Raw genomic sequence first — 18240 nt, forward strand, 5'->3', positions numbered from 1 at the left:
TTTGAGATGAGTTCTTTGAACTTATTTTTAAAATAGATTGTTTTTTTTTTCTTGACACCTTGATGTCATTTTTGTATATTTTTTTTGAAATATTAATTGGTTTTTCCATCATATTTTTATTTTTGTGTGATATTGTGTGTGTTTGTTGATATGAAGAGGTCTTTGCGAGGCATACGCCAGAACAACAAAGATCTAAGTGACGAAAATCAAACCATCACCGATAGTCTTGAGGCAGTCAAGACGAAATATTTACGTGACATGGCAAGTTTGAAAATTTACGAAAAAACTATCAAATGTCAACAGGAAACGATTGTGGGTATGCATGTAAGTTTTTTTTTTTCTTAAATTCAATTCTCCCTGTTATGTGTATCTTTCTTTTCTTACTCCCACACTTCGTTCTTGGTGAATGCCATTTATTTCTTCAAAATGCACTTATCATCATTTGTCAAAAAATAAATTAGTCAGCAATTGCAACTAAAACCAAGAATATGGCTAAACTCCTACAATACATTCAAGATTATGAGAATCAACTCTCAAGACTTAATGATGAAAAAAATCTTACCCAAAGAGAAAATAGATTTTTCAAAGCTATCATTGAGAAATTGGAGAAAAATGAAATGCAATCAATGCAAGCAAATGGAAAGACATCAATAGCAGCTAAATTATTTCAAAATCTGTTACCAAATCGATGTCAAAGAAATTTATACTCTTCTGCCACTACAGTTGACTATCGAGCAGTTTATGAACTTAAAGAGAAGTTATGCTTCAATGTGACTGGAAGTGATCATGTTCATCAGACGAATAGTGATTCAAGTTTATTTTGTAGGGCTGGAAGTAATGAATCAATTACTATGCCAAATTTAGCTCCGAATATTGTCGATAATAGACAAAGAAGTAGTAAGAAATGCCAGTTTTTCAATAATCGCATGGTTAAGGTAACAGAATTTATTTTGAATTTTTTATGTTGGCGAAGTTGTTTCTTGTTTTAATTCTTAAGGAAATGACAATCACATCAAGAGGTGTGCGATATATGTGTGAAAATATAAGAGATCCTCAATAATACTATGATGTTTTGTTTTGTTATCTTTCATTTTTATATTATATTTGATATGGATTTTGAATAAATTTATTCAATTTTTGACTTGTTTTGGTAAAAATCATCTTTATTCATTTGAAAAAAAAAACTTCAAAATTAAAAAAAAATGTTTTGATTCTGAATTATGATTAAGAAGATGCATAATTGCATATGGACCAAAAAGCGGACTGTTACTTTCATAATAAAATGATATCACAAAATTCTCTGAAAATCCATTAAAAAGATTGTGATCCTTGTAACTTAACCGTTAATTCCATTTTTGCATGATAACTGTTTTGTTACATAATTTTGGAAGAAGATTTTTGGGTTTTCTTAAAAAAAGTCTGCTCTTCTAATGAAATGTTTAATACGCATAGTGTACCTTTTTTGAGATTAAGAATATTTAGCAAAATATTTTTTTTAACCTGTTGAGAACAAAAATGTTCGGATTGTAACGTTACGTAAAAAGAGCTAAATTTAGTATTGAAAATGACTCGAATTGTTTATTTTACAATAAATACCATTGATATAAAAATCTTGCCTTATGACTAAAGCTTTTAGAAATTTCAAAGCAATAGGATAGAAATCGAAGGATCGAACTGAATCGTCCACTTTTTTCCGAAAATGACTTTTTGATGAAAATGGCATCTTTAGACGTAGACACGTCTTCTTAGTCGAAGCAAAACAAAAAAATATTTTGGCTGTCAAGTTACAGGAGTTGAAAAATCCCACAAGTTTCAAGAGTATTGTGTCAAAATTTGAAATCGATTGGAGCAAAATTGACGAAAAATGAGAAATTATAGGTCAAACAGCTGAAAATAGGGCCCGATTCAGTTTTTTGCGTTTACCCAACAGTTTTCCAAAATGGACTTATTCCGTTCTTAAAACTTACGATTGAATTTAAAGATGGACTTTTCTGGATCAGAAATTATTTATTTATTGTTGAATTTAATGTTAACCGCGGAACTTTCTCTTTGGATTTTTGAAGTTCGATCTTATCCCAATTTACACACATTTTAAGCAGTTGGCTGACATTTCCTACTTTTTCGTGCGACATCTCATATCATCTGACTCAAGATTCAAGAAAGAAGAAAATTCTAAGATTTTATACGAATCATGCTTCCAGGTGTGCTTCCAACAGTTAAAAACTCTTCGACAAATATCTCGATAGAGCCGGTTGTCACTTAAATGTATCCAAGAATTCATGCTCTTAAACATGGCCATACAATTAAAAAAAAAAAAAAACGACTTAATTGACTTCCAAACTAACCGCACTTGAACCGTATCTCTTTTCTGAATAAAATATTGCATCCATTAGATGTGTGAGGTACTCCACCTTATATTTTTACAAAAAAAAAAAATTAAATTAAAATTTAAAAAATTAAATTTTTGTGTTGATTAAAAAAATTGACATTTTTTGAAAACGATGGAAAATGTGACTTATTACATATATCACTTTCAAATTATAAAGACTAATATATTGGTTAATATGTACTCTGAAAAAAAATACCCACACAAAAACAAAAATTAATTCCCATTATTTTTTTGTTTTTGCAATATCTATATGACGAACAAAATGTCTTCTAAGGGCCAGTTGTACAAACGTGGTTCAGCCTCGGATCAGGAATTTAACACGCCGATTTCGGTGGATTAGCAGTGGATCAACTTTTGTTCAAGGATGGATTTAGCAATTTCAACTTATATAAACCTAGAACCAGTGCTAAAAATCATTTTTACCACTGAATTCAGAAGATGAAAGTTGCTGAACCACGGATTAAAAATTTGTACAACTGGCCCTAAGTATATAACAGCATTTCATATATTAAGAAATATTAAAAAAAAATGCACATTATAATCAATACAAAAAACCTACTCATTTACGGTATGGGCTACGATCTATCTCATTATTCACAATATTCACAAATAAAAATCATTTTCATGACCAATCTGTTAACAATATATAAAAAATCACTTTTTCAAATACAATGGTTTCATAATAAGGTCTCACGAATCATATATCATTTGCACACAAGTTTCTAAAAACCAACTTTAAGAAATAGTCTTAAAAAGCAATATATGGCTGGTATCCAAAGTGTAAAACTTAAAACTAAATAAATCCAAAATGGTATTCTTAATATTTCAGTCCCAACGACTACGCGAAGAACTTCAAGATCATAAACGACAATTGGCCGACAGGATTTGTATGCTAGAAGAAAATGAAGAAAAACTTAAAACCCAAACAACACAAAATGAACAAAAAGCCAAAGCTATCCAGAAACTCGTGTCGCGAATTGAAAGCCAACAATATGAAATCGATCGACTAAAGAAGGTAAGTTTTCTCTTGTTTTTTGAAATTTTTGAAACATATTTTTAAAAAATATTGTTTTTCTTCTTTTCAGAATAACACCAGTTCATCGTCTCATATGAAAGAGGTAATGAAAACTAAAATATAATTTTCTTTTTGTTCTTAAGATAATTTCTTTCCAAAATAGCTTACCAATATCACCGAATGCTCTGGATTGTGTCGCTCACTCAGCGATACCGAAACCATTGCCGAATCGTCCAGCTTGCGAGCTCAAATGGAGAAAATCATTGAGCAAAAAGATAGCGAAATTCGCAAATTAAATGCAGAAGTCAAAAAGAAGACTGCTAATCTACAGGTGAGGATGCAAATTGTAATTTTATATATGATTCATCTATTTTTTTTTTTTGTTGTACGTTCTGGGCCACGGACGACCTAGTTTGATTCTACAAAATGATTTGAATAGTTATTGCAACAGGAGTTGTGTATTATGTGCGCTGTGGCATCAATATTTATAATTTTTTGGCAGCAAAAATTTTATTTAATTTGAATTTTCTTCAGGGATGTTCTAGATTTGCTTGATTACGTACGTATGTACCTACTTACTAGACACAGTACTGTTGACAGAAACATATGCCAATTTGTTAATGGAAATTAATTGCAAAAAGTGCTTGCATCTTATGACGCATGTTATGTTCTGATTTTCGCAATTTTATGCCAGAAAAAATTGTATTAAAAATGTTTAAATAAAGAATGCACTTGTGTCTTTAGATCATTTCTTGAGGTGTTAATGCAATTATATGAATCAAAAATGAGATCAGGTCATGAAACATTTCATTGGCACCGAATGATTTGAAAAGAACTACAACTGTTCATAAATAAGCACCTGTTAGCTAAGAAAAACGAATGTTTCTTGGTACAAGCCATTAATTCCATAACTTGATGATATTGAGAGCACTCTTTCTTCTTCCATAAAATAGAATATAGAGAGTTTTTCGAGGGGCTGGCTCTTGTTTTCATTTTCATTAGCTAAGAGTTGACTGCAATTCCCGAACTTTAGTTTGGTCTCCTTATGGATTGATATTAATGATGATTAGAATTCATCTTCCCCATTTATTCTGTAGGCACCTATGTAGCTCATAACTTTACCCAAAGCAGAATCCGTAATTTCACTTAATACTAGTGCATACTTTTCTCCATACTGTTCAAGCTTTACGAGCAGTTTTTCATATTTAATAGCCAAATAGAGGAGATAGAACCCCAACCTGAGGTGTACCACTTTCAACATTTTTTGTTTCCTATGTAAACAAGGCTCTTGAATTCAGCAACTAGTAACCTTCTTTTCCATGTCCCTATCGACTGTTAGAAGATGTACTCTTCAATTTTCTTTCCTTGAAAAATACCTTTTTTTCTGTTGTAGACTTAATTTATTTTTTTTAATTATTTACAGAACCTAGTTAACAAGGAACTGTGGGAAAAGAATCGTGAAATCGAGCGTCTTACAAAATTGGTCAACAAATCCAATTCTCTGCCAACAAGTCCGCAAAAAGAGTCTGAACAATTGATGCAATCATTTACCGATGTTGAGTATGCGCAAGCACTCGAAAATAACAAATTGCTACAAAAGAAGGTCGATATTCTGATTCAGAGGCTAGCAACTACCGGCAATCATAATTCAGATGCTATGATAAAACAATTGAAAAATGAAGTCAAAGAAGCCAAAGACGAAGCTGAGCGATCGGAAAGATGGCGTAAGGAATGCGCTGACGTTTGTAGCATTCTAACTGCTCGTTTGGAGGAGTTAGCTGGTTTCCTTGATTCCCTGCTCAAGCACAAAGATGTTTTGGGTGCTTTGGCTGCTGATAGACGTCGTGCAATGCGCAAAGCTGTTGATCGTAGCTTAGATTTATCAAAGAGTCTGAATAATATGTCTCTTTCCATCACCGGCATGTCAATGATGGATCAGAGTCTCGCACAAATCAGCAACCTCTCTGAAATTCTAGACTTTAGTGTTGTGAATAAAGAAAATAAGACATTTAATTCCCATGAAGAACTTCATGGTCAAACCATTGAAACACTTCAAGCTGAGCTTAAGGCTCTCAAGAAGGAACTAGACAGAACTAAGTACAATGAAAGCAAAAGGGATCGTCGTAGTCTACCGACCGCTTTCGAAAATCAATCAGAATCTGAAGCATGGTCAGAACCTGATAGAAAAGTATCTCTGGCACGCATTGGTCTCGAAGAACCAAGAGCTTCAAATGCCTGTAAAGAAGAACGTAGTACAGATAGTGAAAGTGAACTCAATCAGAGTCGGTCCAAGTCAAAGACTCAAGAGAAAATTTCTCAATTGGAGACAATGATCTCTCAAAAAGATGAAAAGATTCTTGAAATTCAATGCGAGCTAGTTGATGCCGATAATCGTTTGAAAAAAGAAAACCTACGAGTTATTGACATGACCAAAGAACTGAAAGATCTGCGAAGTCGCAATGAAGATTTACATAGTGAGCTGACAGTTTACAGGAACAACCAGGGGTCTGGATTCGATGTAAACTCCCTCACACGACAGCTAGAAGATAAAAGTCGATCGTTGACAAAGATTCAAGACGAACGTGACAGAATCACTGTCGATCTCAAAATAAGTGAACTACAAGTAGAAAATATGAAAGTCGAGCTGGAAGAACTTAAAATGAAGCACGAAATGGCAATTTCCCAAGCTTCAGATCAAGAAAAACAGAAACTTAATGAATTAAAAGAAAATTTAACATCTTTAATGGAACAAAAACTTAAAGAACAACAAGAGAACCATGAAGACACGCTGGCACGTGATTGGATAGCCAAGTGTATGTACGATGAACATGTTCGGCAATTCCAACAGCTTCAAAAGAAACTTGTGGAAGCAGAGAGTACAATCGAATATCTCACTGAAAATGAGGCTGAAATGAAACAAACCCTGATTGATAATGAACTTTCTATGAGAGCCATTAAGAAGAATCTCGATGAAACCACCCTGCAAGCATCCAGAGCGGTATTGGAACGTACCAAGGCACTCAATGAAAAGCTGCAGCTGGAAAATCGTACTCAAGAGCTGACCGATCAAATTCAAGCGCTAGAGGCTGAAAAGAATGAATTAGTGACAAAAATAAATAGTCTGGAGCAACATGTGTCTTTGAAGAGGAAATCTTCAAATCACGGAAGTGATATTTCTCAATCTGGTTACACCTCGGAGGAAGTCCTTGTCGGCACAGGCCGATCTGCTGCTGGTGGACAGCGTGTTCATAATTCATCACCAGATCTTGGTATAGAATCTGACGCCGGACGAGTGTCTAGTGTTGAACTAACCCATGCACATTTATCAAAACTTAAGACAGTGGAGTTGAAGTCTAAACAGATGATTCAAGAAGGTAAGATTTACTTTTTTTTTTGTAATAAATGAAAAATTATAACTAATATGTAATGATATTCTAGATGAAGAAACAAATGTTGTTACAACTCCCTCAACAACACACGATTGTGCCAAGGTAGACCAAGAAAATGCTGAATTACGTTCGAAATTAATTCGCACAAAACGCGCCTTACAAGACACCGTCAATAAATTACGCTCATCTAACCAAAGAAAAGAACAAGTTGAAAAAGAAATTAAATCACAAATTCTCAAAACTCACAATGTTTTAAAAAATGTTCGTTCCAACATGGAAAATGAACTGTAGTGTGTAGAGTGTGTAGTGTAATGTTGTTGTTGTTGTGGTGGTGTAGAGTTCTTTGATTGTTAGCGCTGCACACAGCACATTATGCACTCATAATTAATTAATGTATTTAACTATTTTGTATGTATTAACTATTTGCATTCAGGGCTCCTTTAATTTATTATCCTTTCCTTAATGATTCTTAGTTTTTTTTATAAAATATAACAAACATGCATTTTAGTTGTTAAATATCATTTTTATCTGAAATGATTGACGGATCGTTTAGAAACTGCAAGTCAGTCAAAGTTTTAAGATAACCGTTTTCCTTTCGAGAAGTCTTGACCGAAGAACTTTAAAGGAAAAATGGAAGTGATTATTTTGAAAATAGAATTGAAGGGTAAAAGTATCCCTGAGACCTCTAGGGGCTCTTGTCTATTGCATCAATCCGCGTGCTAGTTCTGTTCCTATTCCGAATTTATATTCTGTCTAAATCCAAAGATTACTCATATCGTCTTTATTTGATAGATTTCTTACATTACAAAAAAAAAACTTGCTGTAAACGCGTTTACTAAAAAACTTGTCACAAAAGCCAATGTTCTTATCCTTATTCTAGAAATCCAGTGGCCATAATTTTGAACTAATTGCCTTTTTTCTATTTTTTGTGTAGTTCATATTTCATAAAATACATACAAAAGAAAATTGAAACAAACAAATGTGTCATATCAGGAATAATTTTATCATCATCATTAAAAAAAAAAACTATATCATAAGAACTATATCATCATCATTAAAAAAAAAAAACTATATCATAAGAAAATTATATCTATAATACATATTTTTGCTGATAATTAAGACTTTCTTTAATTTTGTTGTTAATCACTCTAGATGTACTTTAATAATAATTATAATTAATTAAAAAAATAACTATTAGTTATAGGAATTTTTCTTTCATAAACTTATCGTTCATATTGAATGATTTTATAGAAATATTTCGAAGAATAGTGTGATTATTTTGATTTTTAGTTGAAAAATAAAAAAATTCTAAAATTAAATATAAATTACCTAAAATAGTTTTAGTTCTTAATTATTAATAATTTTTTTTATTAAGAAAGCTTAAGTTAGGTTAAGAGCTTTAATGACCTCTGCCGATTCGGATTCATTTGGGGCTTTCCTTTGTGATTTTATTTATCGTCCAATTTCTTATAAAAATTTTGATTGAATGTAATTTTGTAATAACTTTTTACTTTAATTCAATATGTCCAATCCTAAGATCATTGCAACATGAGCTAAAAAGTTGTGTGTTTCAAATGCCGAATTTGACAAGAGAATTAAAATTCAGTTTGATTTTTTAAAATTACTTTGTTAAAGCTCCATGTTTCTTATGAATGCTTTAATGAAATTCTTTTTTTATCCAAATCATTGTGTCCGTAAAGACAATTCATTTCAGTAAATTAAAATATTTGCATGTACCTAACACAACTCGCATACACAAATTCATATTTAATAAACAAAAATAATAATCCAAATTTAATAAAAATAAATCTCCAATGTGCCTCAAGTTATGTGTATATAAATTAACAAATTAAAAAAAATAAAGTCAAATTCATATAAAATTAACTTGCATTTTTTCTTAACTGACAAAAATCATCAATGAACAATAGAAAAATGTTATTTGCACATTTTGACTAATAAAATTGATAAAAATGTACTACATAAATGAAAATTCTTTTTGATATTTTTTTTATTTTAGATTGACGAAGAAGTTGCTTTTTAGTTTTTTTTTTGTAAATTAAAATTTAAAAAAAATATTCAAAATTTAAAAGAAAAAACCTAAATACCTTATAACTCATTGTATAATAAACATTAAACAAAAAGACGTTCCCTTAATTCCATCGGCATTATTTTTAATTAATTTTTAAAACTCATAAAAACATCTAATTTGCTTTCTCCTTTTTGTAATAAAATTAAACAAAGATTTATGTTAATAAAGTGTAATTTATGTAAAATAATAAAAAAAGAAATACGAAATGTACCATTTTAGATAGTAATATAAATATGGATGATATGAATAAAAAAATTATTTTAAAGTTTTTGTAATGAAATAAAATAAAAATGAAGTTGAAAATAAATAATAACATTGTTTTCTTTTTATACGAAACAAATTGTAAGAGGTTTTTATCAACTTTCAGACAAGAAGGATACAAGGTCATAGTCTTGACTTGGATACTCAGATATCTGCCTCCGAATGTAAGAAAAAAAGATGTTTGAATGCCAATAACTCAGCAACCAGACCTCCAAGAATCTTTTGGTTTTCATTTATGAATAGAGTTTAAAGAGACATTTAGTGTGATGAACTTGGGTTAAATTTTTTAAAAGGCATTTTTTTCGGGAAGCGGTTACCTTGATTTTTTTCGCGAAAATCCGAAAAAAATAAATTTGAAATTTTTCACATAAAAAGATAGACCTGTTTATTGTGAACTTGTATCTGTAAACCAAAACTTGTTTCGAGATTTTGATCCGAAAATAACAGCTTTGGAAGAAAAAAAAATATTTCGATTGCAAATAATTCAGCAACCAGACCTCGAAGAAACTTTTGGTTTGCAGTTATGAATAGACCGTAAAGAGACCTCTCTTTTGATGTCTCACTCGATGGATTTTGAGGAAATTTTTGAAAATGTATTTTTTGTAGGCAAGGGGTTAACCTTGATTTTTTAGCGAAAATCCCAAAAAAAATAAACTTGAAATTTTTTACATAAAAAGATAGGACTCTTCATTGTGAACTCGTATCTGTAAACCAAAACTTGTTTCGAGACTTTGATCCGAAAATAACAGCTTTAGAAGAAAAAAAAAATATTTCGATTGCAAATAATTCAGCAACCAGAACTCGAAGAAACTTTTGGTTTGCAGTTATGAGTAGATATTAAAAAGATATTTCTTTTGATGCATCTTTCGATGGATATGGAGGAAACTTTTGAAAATTTATTTTTTTTAGGCAAGGGGTTAACCTTGGTTTTTTCGCGAAAATCCGAAAAAATAAATTTGAAATTTTTAACATAAAAAGATAGACCTGTTTATTGTGAACTCGTATGTTATGAATAGAGTTTAAAGAGACCTTTGTTGATGTCTCAATTAATTAAGAGAAAATGATCACAACAAAAACATTACTGTTAAAAAAAGAGCCAAGTTCTCCTATGTTGAAGTTATGCTAGCACAAAAAGTACTGAAATGTAAAAGTGTACCAAGTTCTAAAGCTTGGCTTTAAATTTGTATAGATAAAATGTTGATTGTTCTCTTGACAATTTTTCTTTAAATTACCGATTTTTAAAGCTGTTTGAAAAATTGCCAAGTAAACAATCAACATTTTATGTATACAAATTTAAAGCTAAGCTTTAGAACTTGGTACACTTTTACATTTCAATACTTTTTGTGCTAGCATAACTTCAACATAGGAGAACTTGGCTCTTTTTTAACAGTAATGTTTTTGTTGTGATTTCACTACTTTTTGCAAGGTATTGCTCAGAGAAAATGGTCGGTTACCACGACCCTTGTCTAAAATTGTCAAATTTTAAATTTTTTCTTTTGTATAAACTCCCAGGTCTACTATTCTACCAAATTTTAATGTTCCACGAAAGTTAGAAAAGCTCTATAATATTTGATGAAAATTCACCGGAAATAGGCAGTTGCCACGCCCCCTGGCTGAAATTCTCAAATTTAAAATTTTTTCCTTTGTATAAACTATCAGCCCTACCATTCTACCAAATTTCAAGGTTCTACGATAATCAGAAGTGCTCTATAATATTTTATGAAAATTCAGCGGAAATGGGCGGATGCCACGCCCCCTGAATTGAAGATCTCAAGTTTTCGATTTTTTCCTTTGTATACCCCACAAGTCCTATCACCGTGTAAAATTTCAAGTTTCTACGATATCGAGATCTCCATAATTTTGATGATCTGTCAGTGAATCAGTGAGTCAGTTACGGTTTTTGCGATTTTTAAAGCCCTATATCTCAGAAAGGGAAGGTAAAAGGGGGAAATGGCCTGAGTTGTTTCCTGTAAATAAGGGTGCAGTGCCAAAGTTGCTAGAGAACTTGGCTGGGCACTACCGTGCCCCTTGATCTATCCACATTTATCTAGAGACATTTATCTATCCACATTTATCTATCCACATTTATCTATCCATATTTATCTATCGACATTTATCTGTCGACATTTATGTGTTGACATTTATCTATCGACATTTATCTGTCGACATTTATCTATCGACATTTATCTATCGACACTTATCTATCGAAATTTATCTATCGACATTTATCTATCCACATTTATCTATCGACATTAATCTATCGACATTTATCTATCGACATTTATCTATCGACATTTATCTGTCGACATTTATCTGTCGACATTTATCTATCCACATTTATCTATCCACATTTATCTATCGACATTTATCTATCCACATTTATCTATCGACATTTATGTTTCGACATTTATCTATCGATATTCATCTATCGACCTTTATCTATCGACATTTATCTATCCACATTTATCTATCCACATTTATCTATCGACATTTATCTATCCACATTTATCTATCGACATTTATCTGTCGACAATTATCTGTCGACATTTATCTATCCACATTTATCTATCGACATTTATCTGTCGACATTTATCTATCCACACTTATCTATCCACATTTATCTATCCACATTTATCTTTCCACATTTATCTATCCACATTTATCTATCGACATTTATCTATCCACATTTATCTACCCACATTTATCTATCCACATTTATCTATCGACATTTATCTATCGACAATTATCTATCGACATTTATCTATCCACATTTATCTATCGACATTTATCTATCCACATTTATCTATCCACATTTATCTATCGACATTTATCTATCCACATTTATCTATCGACATTTATCTGTCGACATTTATCTATCCACATTTATCTTTCCACATTTATCTATCCACATTTATCTATCGACATTTATCTATCTACATTTATCTATCGACATTTATCTATCCACATTTATCTTTCCACATTTATCTATCCACATTTATCTATCCACATTTATCCATCCACATTTATCTATCCAAATTTATCTATCCACATTTATCTATCGACATTTATCTACCCACATTTATCTATCCACATTTATCTATCCACATTTATCTGTCGACATTTATCTGTCGACATTTATCTATCCACATTTATCTATCCACATTTATCTATCCACATTTATCTATCCACATTTATCTATCCACATTTATCCATCCACATTTATCTATCCACATTTATCTATCCACATTTATCTGTCGACATTTATGTGTTGACATTTATCTGTCGACATTTATGTGTTGACATTTATCTATCGACATTTATCTATCGACACTTATCTATCGAAATTTATCTATCGACATTTATCTATCCACATTTATCTATCGACATTTATCTATCGACATTTATCTATCGACATTTATCTATCGACATTTATCTGTCGACATTTATCTGTCGACATTTATCTATCCACATTTATCTATCCACATTTATCTATCGACATTTATCTATCCACATTTATCTATCGACATTTATGTTTCGACATTTATCTATCGACATTCATCTATCGACCTTTATCTATCGACATTTATCTATCCACATTTATCTATCCACATTTATCTATCGACATTTATCTATCCACATTTATCTATCGACATTTATCTGTCGACAATTATCTGTCGACATTTATCTATCCACATTTATCTATCGACATTTATCTGTTGACATTTATCTATCCACACTTATCTATCCACATTTATCTATCCACATTTATCTTTCCACATTTATCTATCCACATTTATCTATCGACATTTATCTATCCACATTTATCTATCCACATTTATCTATCGACATTTATCTGTCGACATTTATCTATCCACATTTATCTTTCCACATTTATCTATCCACATTTATCTATCGACATTTATCTATCTACATTTATCTATCGACATTTATCTGTCGACATTTATCTATCCACACTTATCTATCCACATTTATCTATCCACATTTATCTATCCACATTTATCTATCGACATTTATCTATCCACATTTATCTTTCCACATTTATCTATCCACATTTATCTATCGACATTTATCTATCTACATTTATCTATCGACATTTATCTATCCACATTTATCTTTCCACATTTATCTATCCACATTTATCTGTCGACATTTATCTGTCGACATTTATCTATCCACATTTATCTATCCACATTTATCTACCCACATTTATCTACCCACATTTATCCATCCACATTTATCTATCCACATTTATCTATCCACATTTATCTGTCGACATTTATCTATCCACATTTATCTATCCACATTTATCCATCCACATTTATCTATCCACATTTATCTATCCACATTTATCTATCCACATTTATCTATCGACATTTATCTACCCACATTTATCTATCCACATTTATCTATCCACATTTATCTGTCGACATTTATCTGTCGACATTTATCTATCCACATTTATCTATCCACATTTATCTATCCACATTTATCTATCCACATTTATCTATCCACATTTATCCATCCACATTTATCTATCCACATTTATCTATCCACATTTATCTGTCGACATTTATCTGTCGACATTTATCTGTCGACATTTATCTATCGACATTTATCTATCCACATTTATCTGTCGACATTTATCTATCCACATTTATCTATCCACATTTATCCATCCACATTTATCTATCGACATTTATCTGTCGACATTTATCTATCCACATTTATCTATCCACATTTATCTATCCACATTTATCTATCGACATTTATCTATCCACATTTATCTATCCACATTTATCTATCGACATTTATCTATCGACATTTATCTATCCACATTTATCCATCCACATTTATCTATCCACATTTATCTATCGACATTTATCTATCGACATTTATCTATCGACATTTATCTATCCACATTTATCTGTCGACATTTATCTATCCACATTTATCTATCCACATTTATCTATCCACATTTATCCATCCACATTTATCTATCCACATTTATCTATCCACATTTATCTATCCACATTTATCTGTCGACATTTATCTGTCGACATTTATCTATCCACATTTTATCTATCCACATTTATCCATCCACATTTATCTATCGACATTTATCTGTCGACATTTATCTATCCACATTTATCTATCCACATTTATCTATCCACATTTATCTATCCACATTTATCTATCCACATTTATCCATCCACATTTATCTATCCACATTTATCTATCCACATTTATCTATCGACATTTATCTATCCACATTTATCTATCCACATTTATCTGTCGACATTTCACTTCCTCTGTCACTGCCCAGCACTCTGTCGCACTAGGAAAAAAATTCTTAGGAAACTACTTCTTTAATGAATTAGAAGAACTTTCGGAACTTTCAGGCAATAGCCTACTGAACTTTGTAAAGTCCTCCAAATGGCTCGAACAACCATAGCATTCATAGGTTATCACTTTTTCATGAAGTTACAATACTTCAGGGTATCACAAGGGATCTACATTGATCTAAGTGTGACGGTAACAAGATCAACTGTCAGCCCATTTAACCTAACCTAACCTATCCACATTTATCTATCCACATTTATCGATCCACATTTATCTATCCACATTTATCCATCCACATTTATCTATCCACATTTATCTATCCACATTTATCTGTCGACATTTATCTGTCGACATTTATCCATCCACATTTTATCTATCCACATTTATCTATCCACATTTATCTATCCACATTTATCTATCGACATTTATCTATCGACATTTATCTATCCACATTTATCTATCCACATTTATCGATCCACATTTATCTATCCACATTTATCCATCCACATTTATCTATCCACATTTATCTATCCACATTTATCTGTCGACATTTATCTATCCACATTTATCTATCCACATTTATCTATCCACATTTATCCATCCACATTTATCTATCCACATTTATCTATCCACATTTATCTGTCGACATTTATCTGTCGACATTTATCTATCCACATTTTATCTATCCACATTTATCTATCCACATTTATCCATCCACATTTATCTATCGACATTTATCTGTCGACATTTATCTATCCACATTTATCTATCCACATTTATCTATCGACATTTATCTATCCACATTTATCTATCGACATTTATCTGTCCACATTTATCTATCCACATTTATCTATCCACATTTATCTATCCACATTTATCCATCCATATTTATCTATCCACATTTATCTATCCACATTTATCCATCGACATTTATCTGTCGACATTTATCTGTCGACATTTATCTATCCACATTTATCTATCGACATTTATCTATCGACATTTATCTATCGACATTTATCTGTCGACATTTATCTATCCTCATTTATCTATCGACATTTATCTATCGACATTTATCTGTCGACATTTATTCGACATTTATCTATCCACATTTATCTATCGACATTTATCTATCCACATTTATCTATCCACTTTTATCTGTCGACATTTATCTATCCACATTTATCTATCCACATTTATCTATCCACATTTATCCATCCACATTTATCTATCGACATTTATCTATCTACATTTATCTATCCACATTTATCTATCCACATTTATCTATCGACATTTATCTATCTACATTTATCTATCCACATTTATCTATCCACATTTATCTTTCCACATTTATCTATCCACATTTATCTGTCGACATTTATCTGTCGACATTTATCTATCCACATTTATCTATCCACATTTATCTATCCACATTTATCCATCCAAATTTATCTATCCACATTTATCTATCCACATTTATCTATCCACATTTATCTATCCACATTTATCCATCGACATTTATCTGTCGACATTTATCTGTCGACATTTATCTATCCACATTTATCTATCCACATTTATCTATCGACATTTATCTATCGACATTTATCTGTCGACATTTATCTATCCACATTTATCTATCGACATTTATCTGTCGACATTTATTCGACATTTATCTATCCACATTTATCCATCCACATTTATCTATCCACATTTATCTATCCACATTTATCTATCCACATTTATCTATCCACATTTATCCATCCACATTTATCTATCCACATTTATCTATCGACATTTATCTATCGACATTTATCTATCCACATTTATCTATCCACATTTATCTATCGACATTTATCTATCCACTTTTATCTATCCACATTTATCTATCGACATTTATCTATCCACATTTATCTGTCGACATTTATCTATCCACATTTATCTATCGACATTTATCTATCGACATTTATCTATCCACATTTATCTATCCACATTCATCTATCCACATTTATCTATCCACATTTATCCATCCACATTTATCTATCCACATTCATCTTTCCACATTTATCTATCCACATTTATCTATCCACATTTATCTATCCACATTTATCTATCGACATTCTACCAAATTTCAAGGTTCTACGATAATCAGAAGTGCTCTATAATATTTTATGAAAATTCAGCGGAAATGGGCGGATGCCACGCCCCCTGAATTGAAAATCTCAAGTTTTCGATTTTTTCCTTTGTATACCCCACAAGTCCTATCACCGTGTAAAATTTCAAGTTTCTACGATATCGGGAAGTTCTCCATAATTTTGATGATCTGTCAGTGAGTCAGTGAGTCAGTTACGGTTTTAGCGATTTTTAAAGCCCTATATCTCAGAAACTACTCATCGTAGGAGGCTGAAATGCGAGGTGTTTGGTTTTGACCAGCTCAACAAATGTAGCGAGTTTGAAATTTATAGCATCTTTGGTGTGGAAGTTAGAGGGGGGTCGAAAATGGCCTGAGTTGTTTCCTGTAAATAAGGGTGTAGTGCCAAAGTTGCTAGAGAACTTGGCTGGGCACTACCGTGCCCCTTGATTTGTTTTGCTCCGGGGCTCAAAAGTAAAACAAACAAAAAACTAAATAACAAATCAAACCGTATTACGATGACACAAAGCATGACCGCTGTTTTGACTTAAATGAACAATTTTCGACGAACAGACTTTTATATTTCGGATAAAGAAAAAGAAAATTCTTCATTTTTGTTCTAATTTACAAATTTTATTTAACTTATTCTTAAAGTAGTTGATGTAAAATAAATACACAGAAATAATTCAGTCATTTTTTTCGTATGAATAAAAATAAAATTTCACAATTATTTTTTTTTTGGCAATAAATAATAATTAATAAATATAATACAAACATTACAACGTTTAACTTTACTTAGCAATTTATAATGTTTACTATAACAATTTTGGTTTTGAATGATGGATTTGGGTTGATTGCTTTCTTTAACCGAAACATAGTTCGATTCAAATATTTTTTAAGGACAGCGTATTTTAAACGTATTTTTATATAAATATATGCAACTAACTATTGACTTTTCGATAGTCTAGTAAGCTTACAACATTAAAATATAAAAAATGAATTAAGCGAACATACAATTTAAATAGCAATAGCTACAAGTTTAATGCTAAGACTATTTATAGTTTTATTTTTTTTTTTATTATTATTATTTTCTTAAGATGTTAATGTACAAAAATTATATTTTTTATTTTTATTTCTCTAACCTAAGACACTTAATACTTTTTTTTGACCACAATATGTGTGCGCTAGTAAAATACTTTCTATTTAAAAAAATATTGTGATTTTAAAACGATTGCAATAAATACTATGACTAATAAGTGTTTGTTAACTTTCTCATTAAGTTTATTTATTTTTATTTTATTAATTAGCAGGACTGTTTACATAAATATTTTTTCTTCATAGGAGCAAACTTTTATTTTAAATTTTTTTAAAGACAAAAATAGCGATTAAATTTCTTTTATTAAAATATTATTCAATTAATTCGTTTTCAGCTTATTTTAAGAACAAATTAGTTCTGGAATCTATGAAGTAAGGGCGGAACAAGTTATAACTCTTTACTTTTTTAAATGTAATAAATACCTTAGGATCGCAAACATGTTAATAAAATTGAGAAACAGTTGCAAAACTTCGAAATGGAAGTAAAAATCTAAACAGGGGAACCATAATTTTAGA

At 30.8% G+C, this 18240-nt stretch overlaps 1 protein-coding gene across 6 annotated transcripts in view; it reads left to right on the plus strand.

Annotated features, from left to right (window-relative positions):
- Positions 1-7089, plus strand: part of LOC129920067 (centrosomin) — a 72765-nt gene extending 65676 nt beyond the window's left edge. For 5 of the 6 annotated variants that reach the window (XM_056001229.1, XM_056001232.1, XM_056001231.1 and 2 more), the window contains 6 exons: positions 157-324; positions 3219-3404; positions 3475-3507; positions 3568-3735; positions 4828-6778; positions 6843-7089. In XM_056001229.1, the coding sequence (XP_055857204.1) occupies positions 157-324; positions 3219-3404; positions 3475-3507; positions 3568-3735; positions 4828-6778; positions 6843-7084 (2748 nt within the window). In that variant the 3' untranslated portion in view covers positions 7085-7089. The remainder of the gene's footprint in view (positions 1-156; positions 325-3218; positions 3405-3474; positions 3508-3567; positions 3736-4827; positions 6779-6842) is intronic. The other variant, XM_056001234.1, reaches the window with a different exon arrangement.
- Positions 7090-18240: the final 11151 nt, after the last annotated feature.

This window comes from Episyrphus balteatus, chromosome 4 (genome assembly GCF_945859705.1).
Source record: "Episyrphus balteatus chromosome 4, idEpiBalt1.1, whole genome shotgun sequence".
In the NCBI taxonomy this organism is placed as follows: domain Eukaryota; kingdom Metazoa; phylum Arthropoda; class Insecta; order Diptera; family Syrphidae; genus Episyrphus; species Episyrphus balteatus.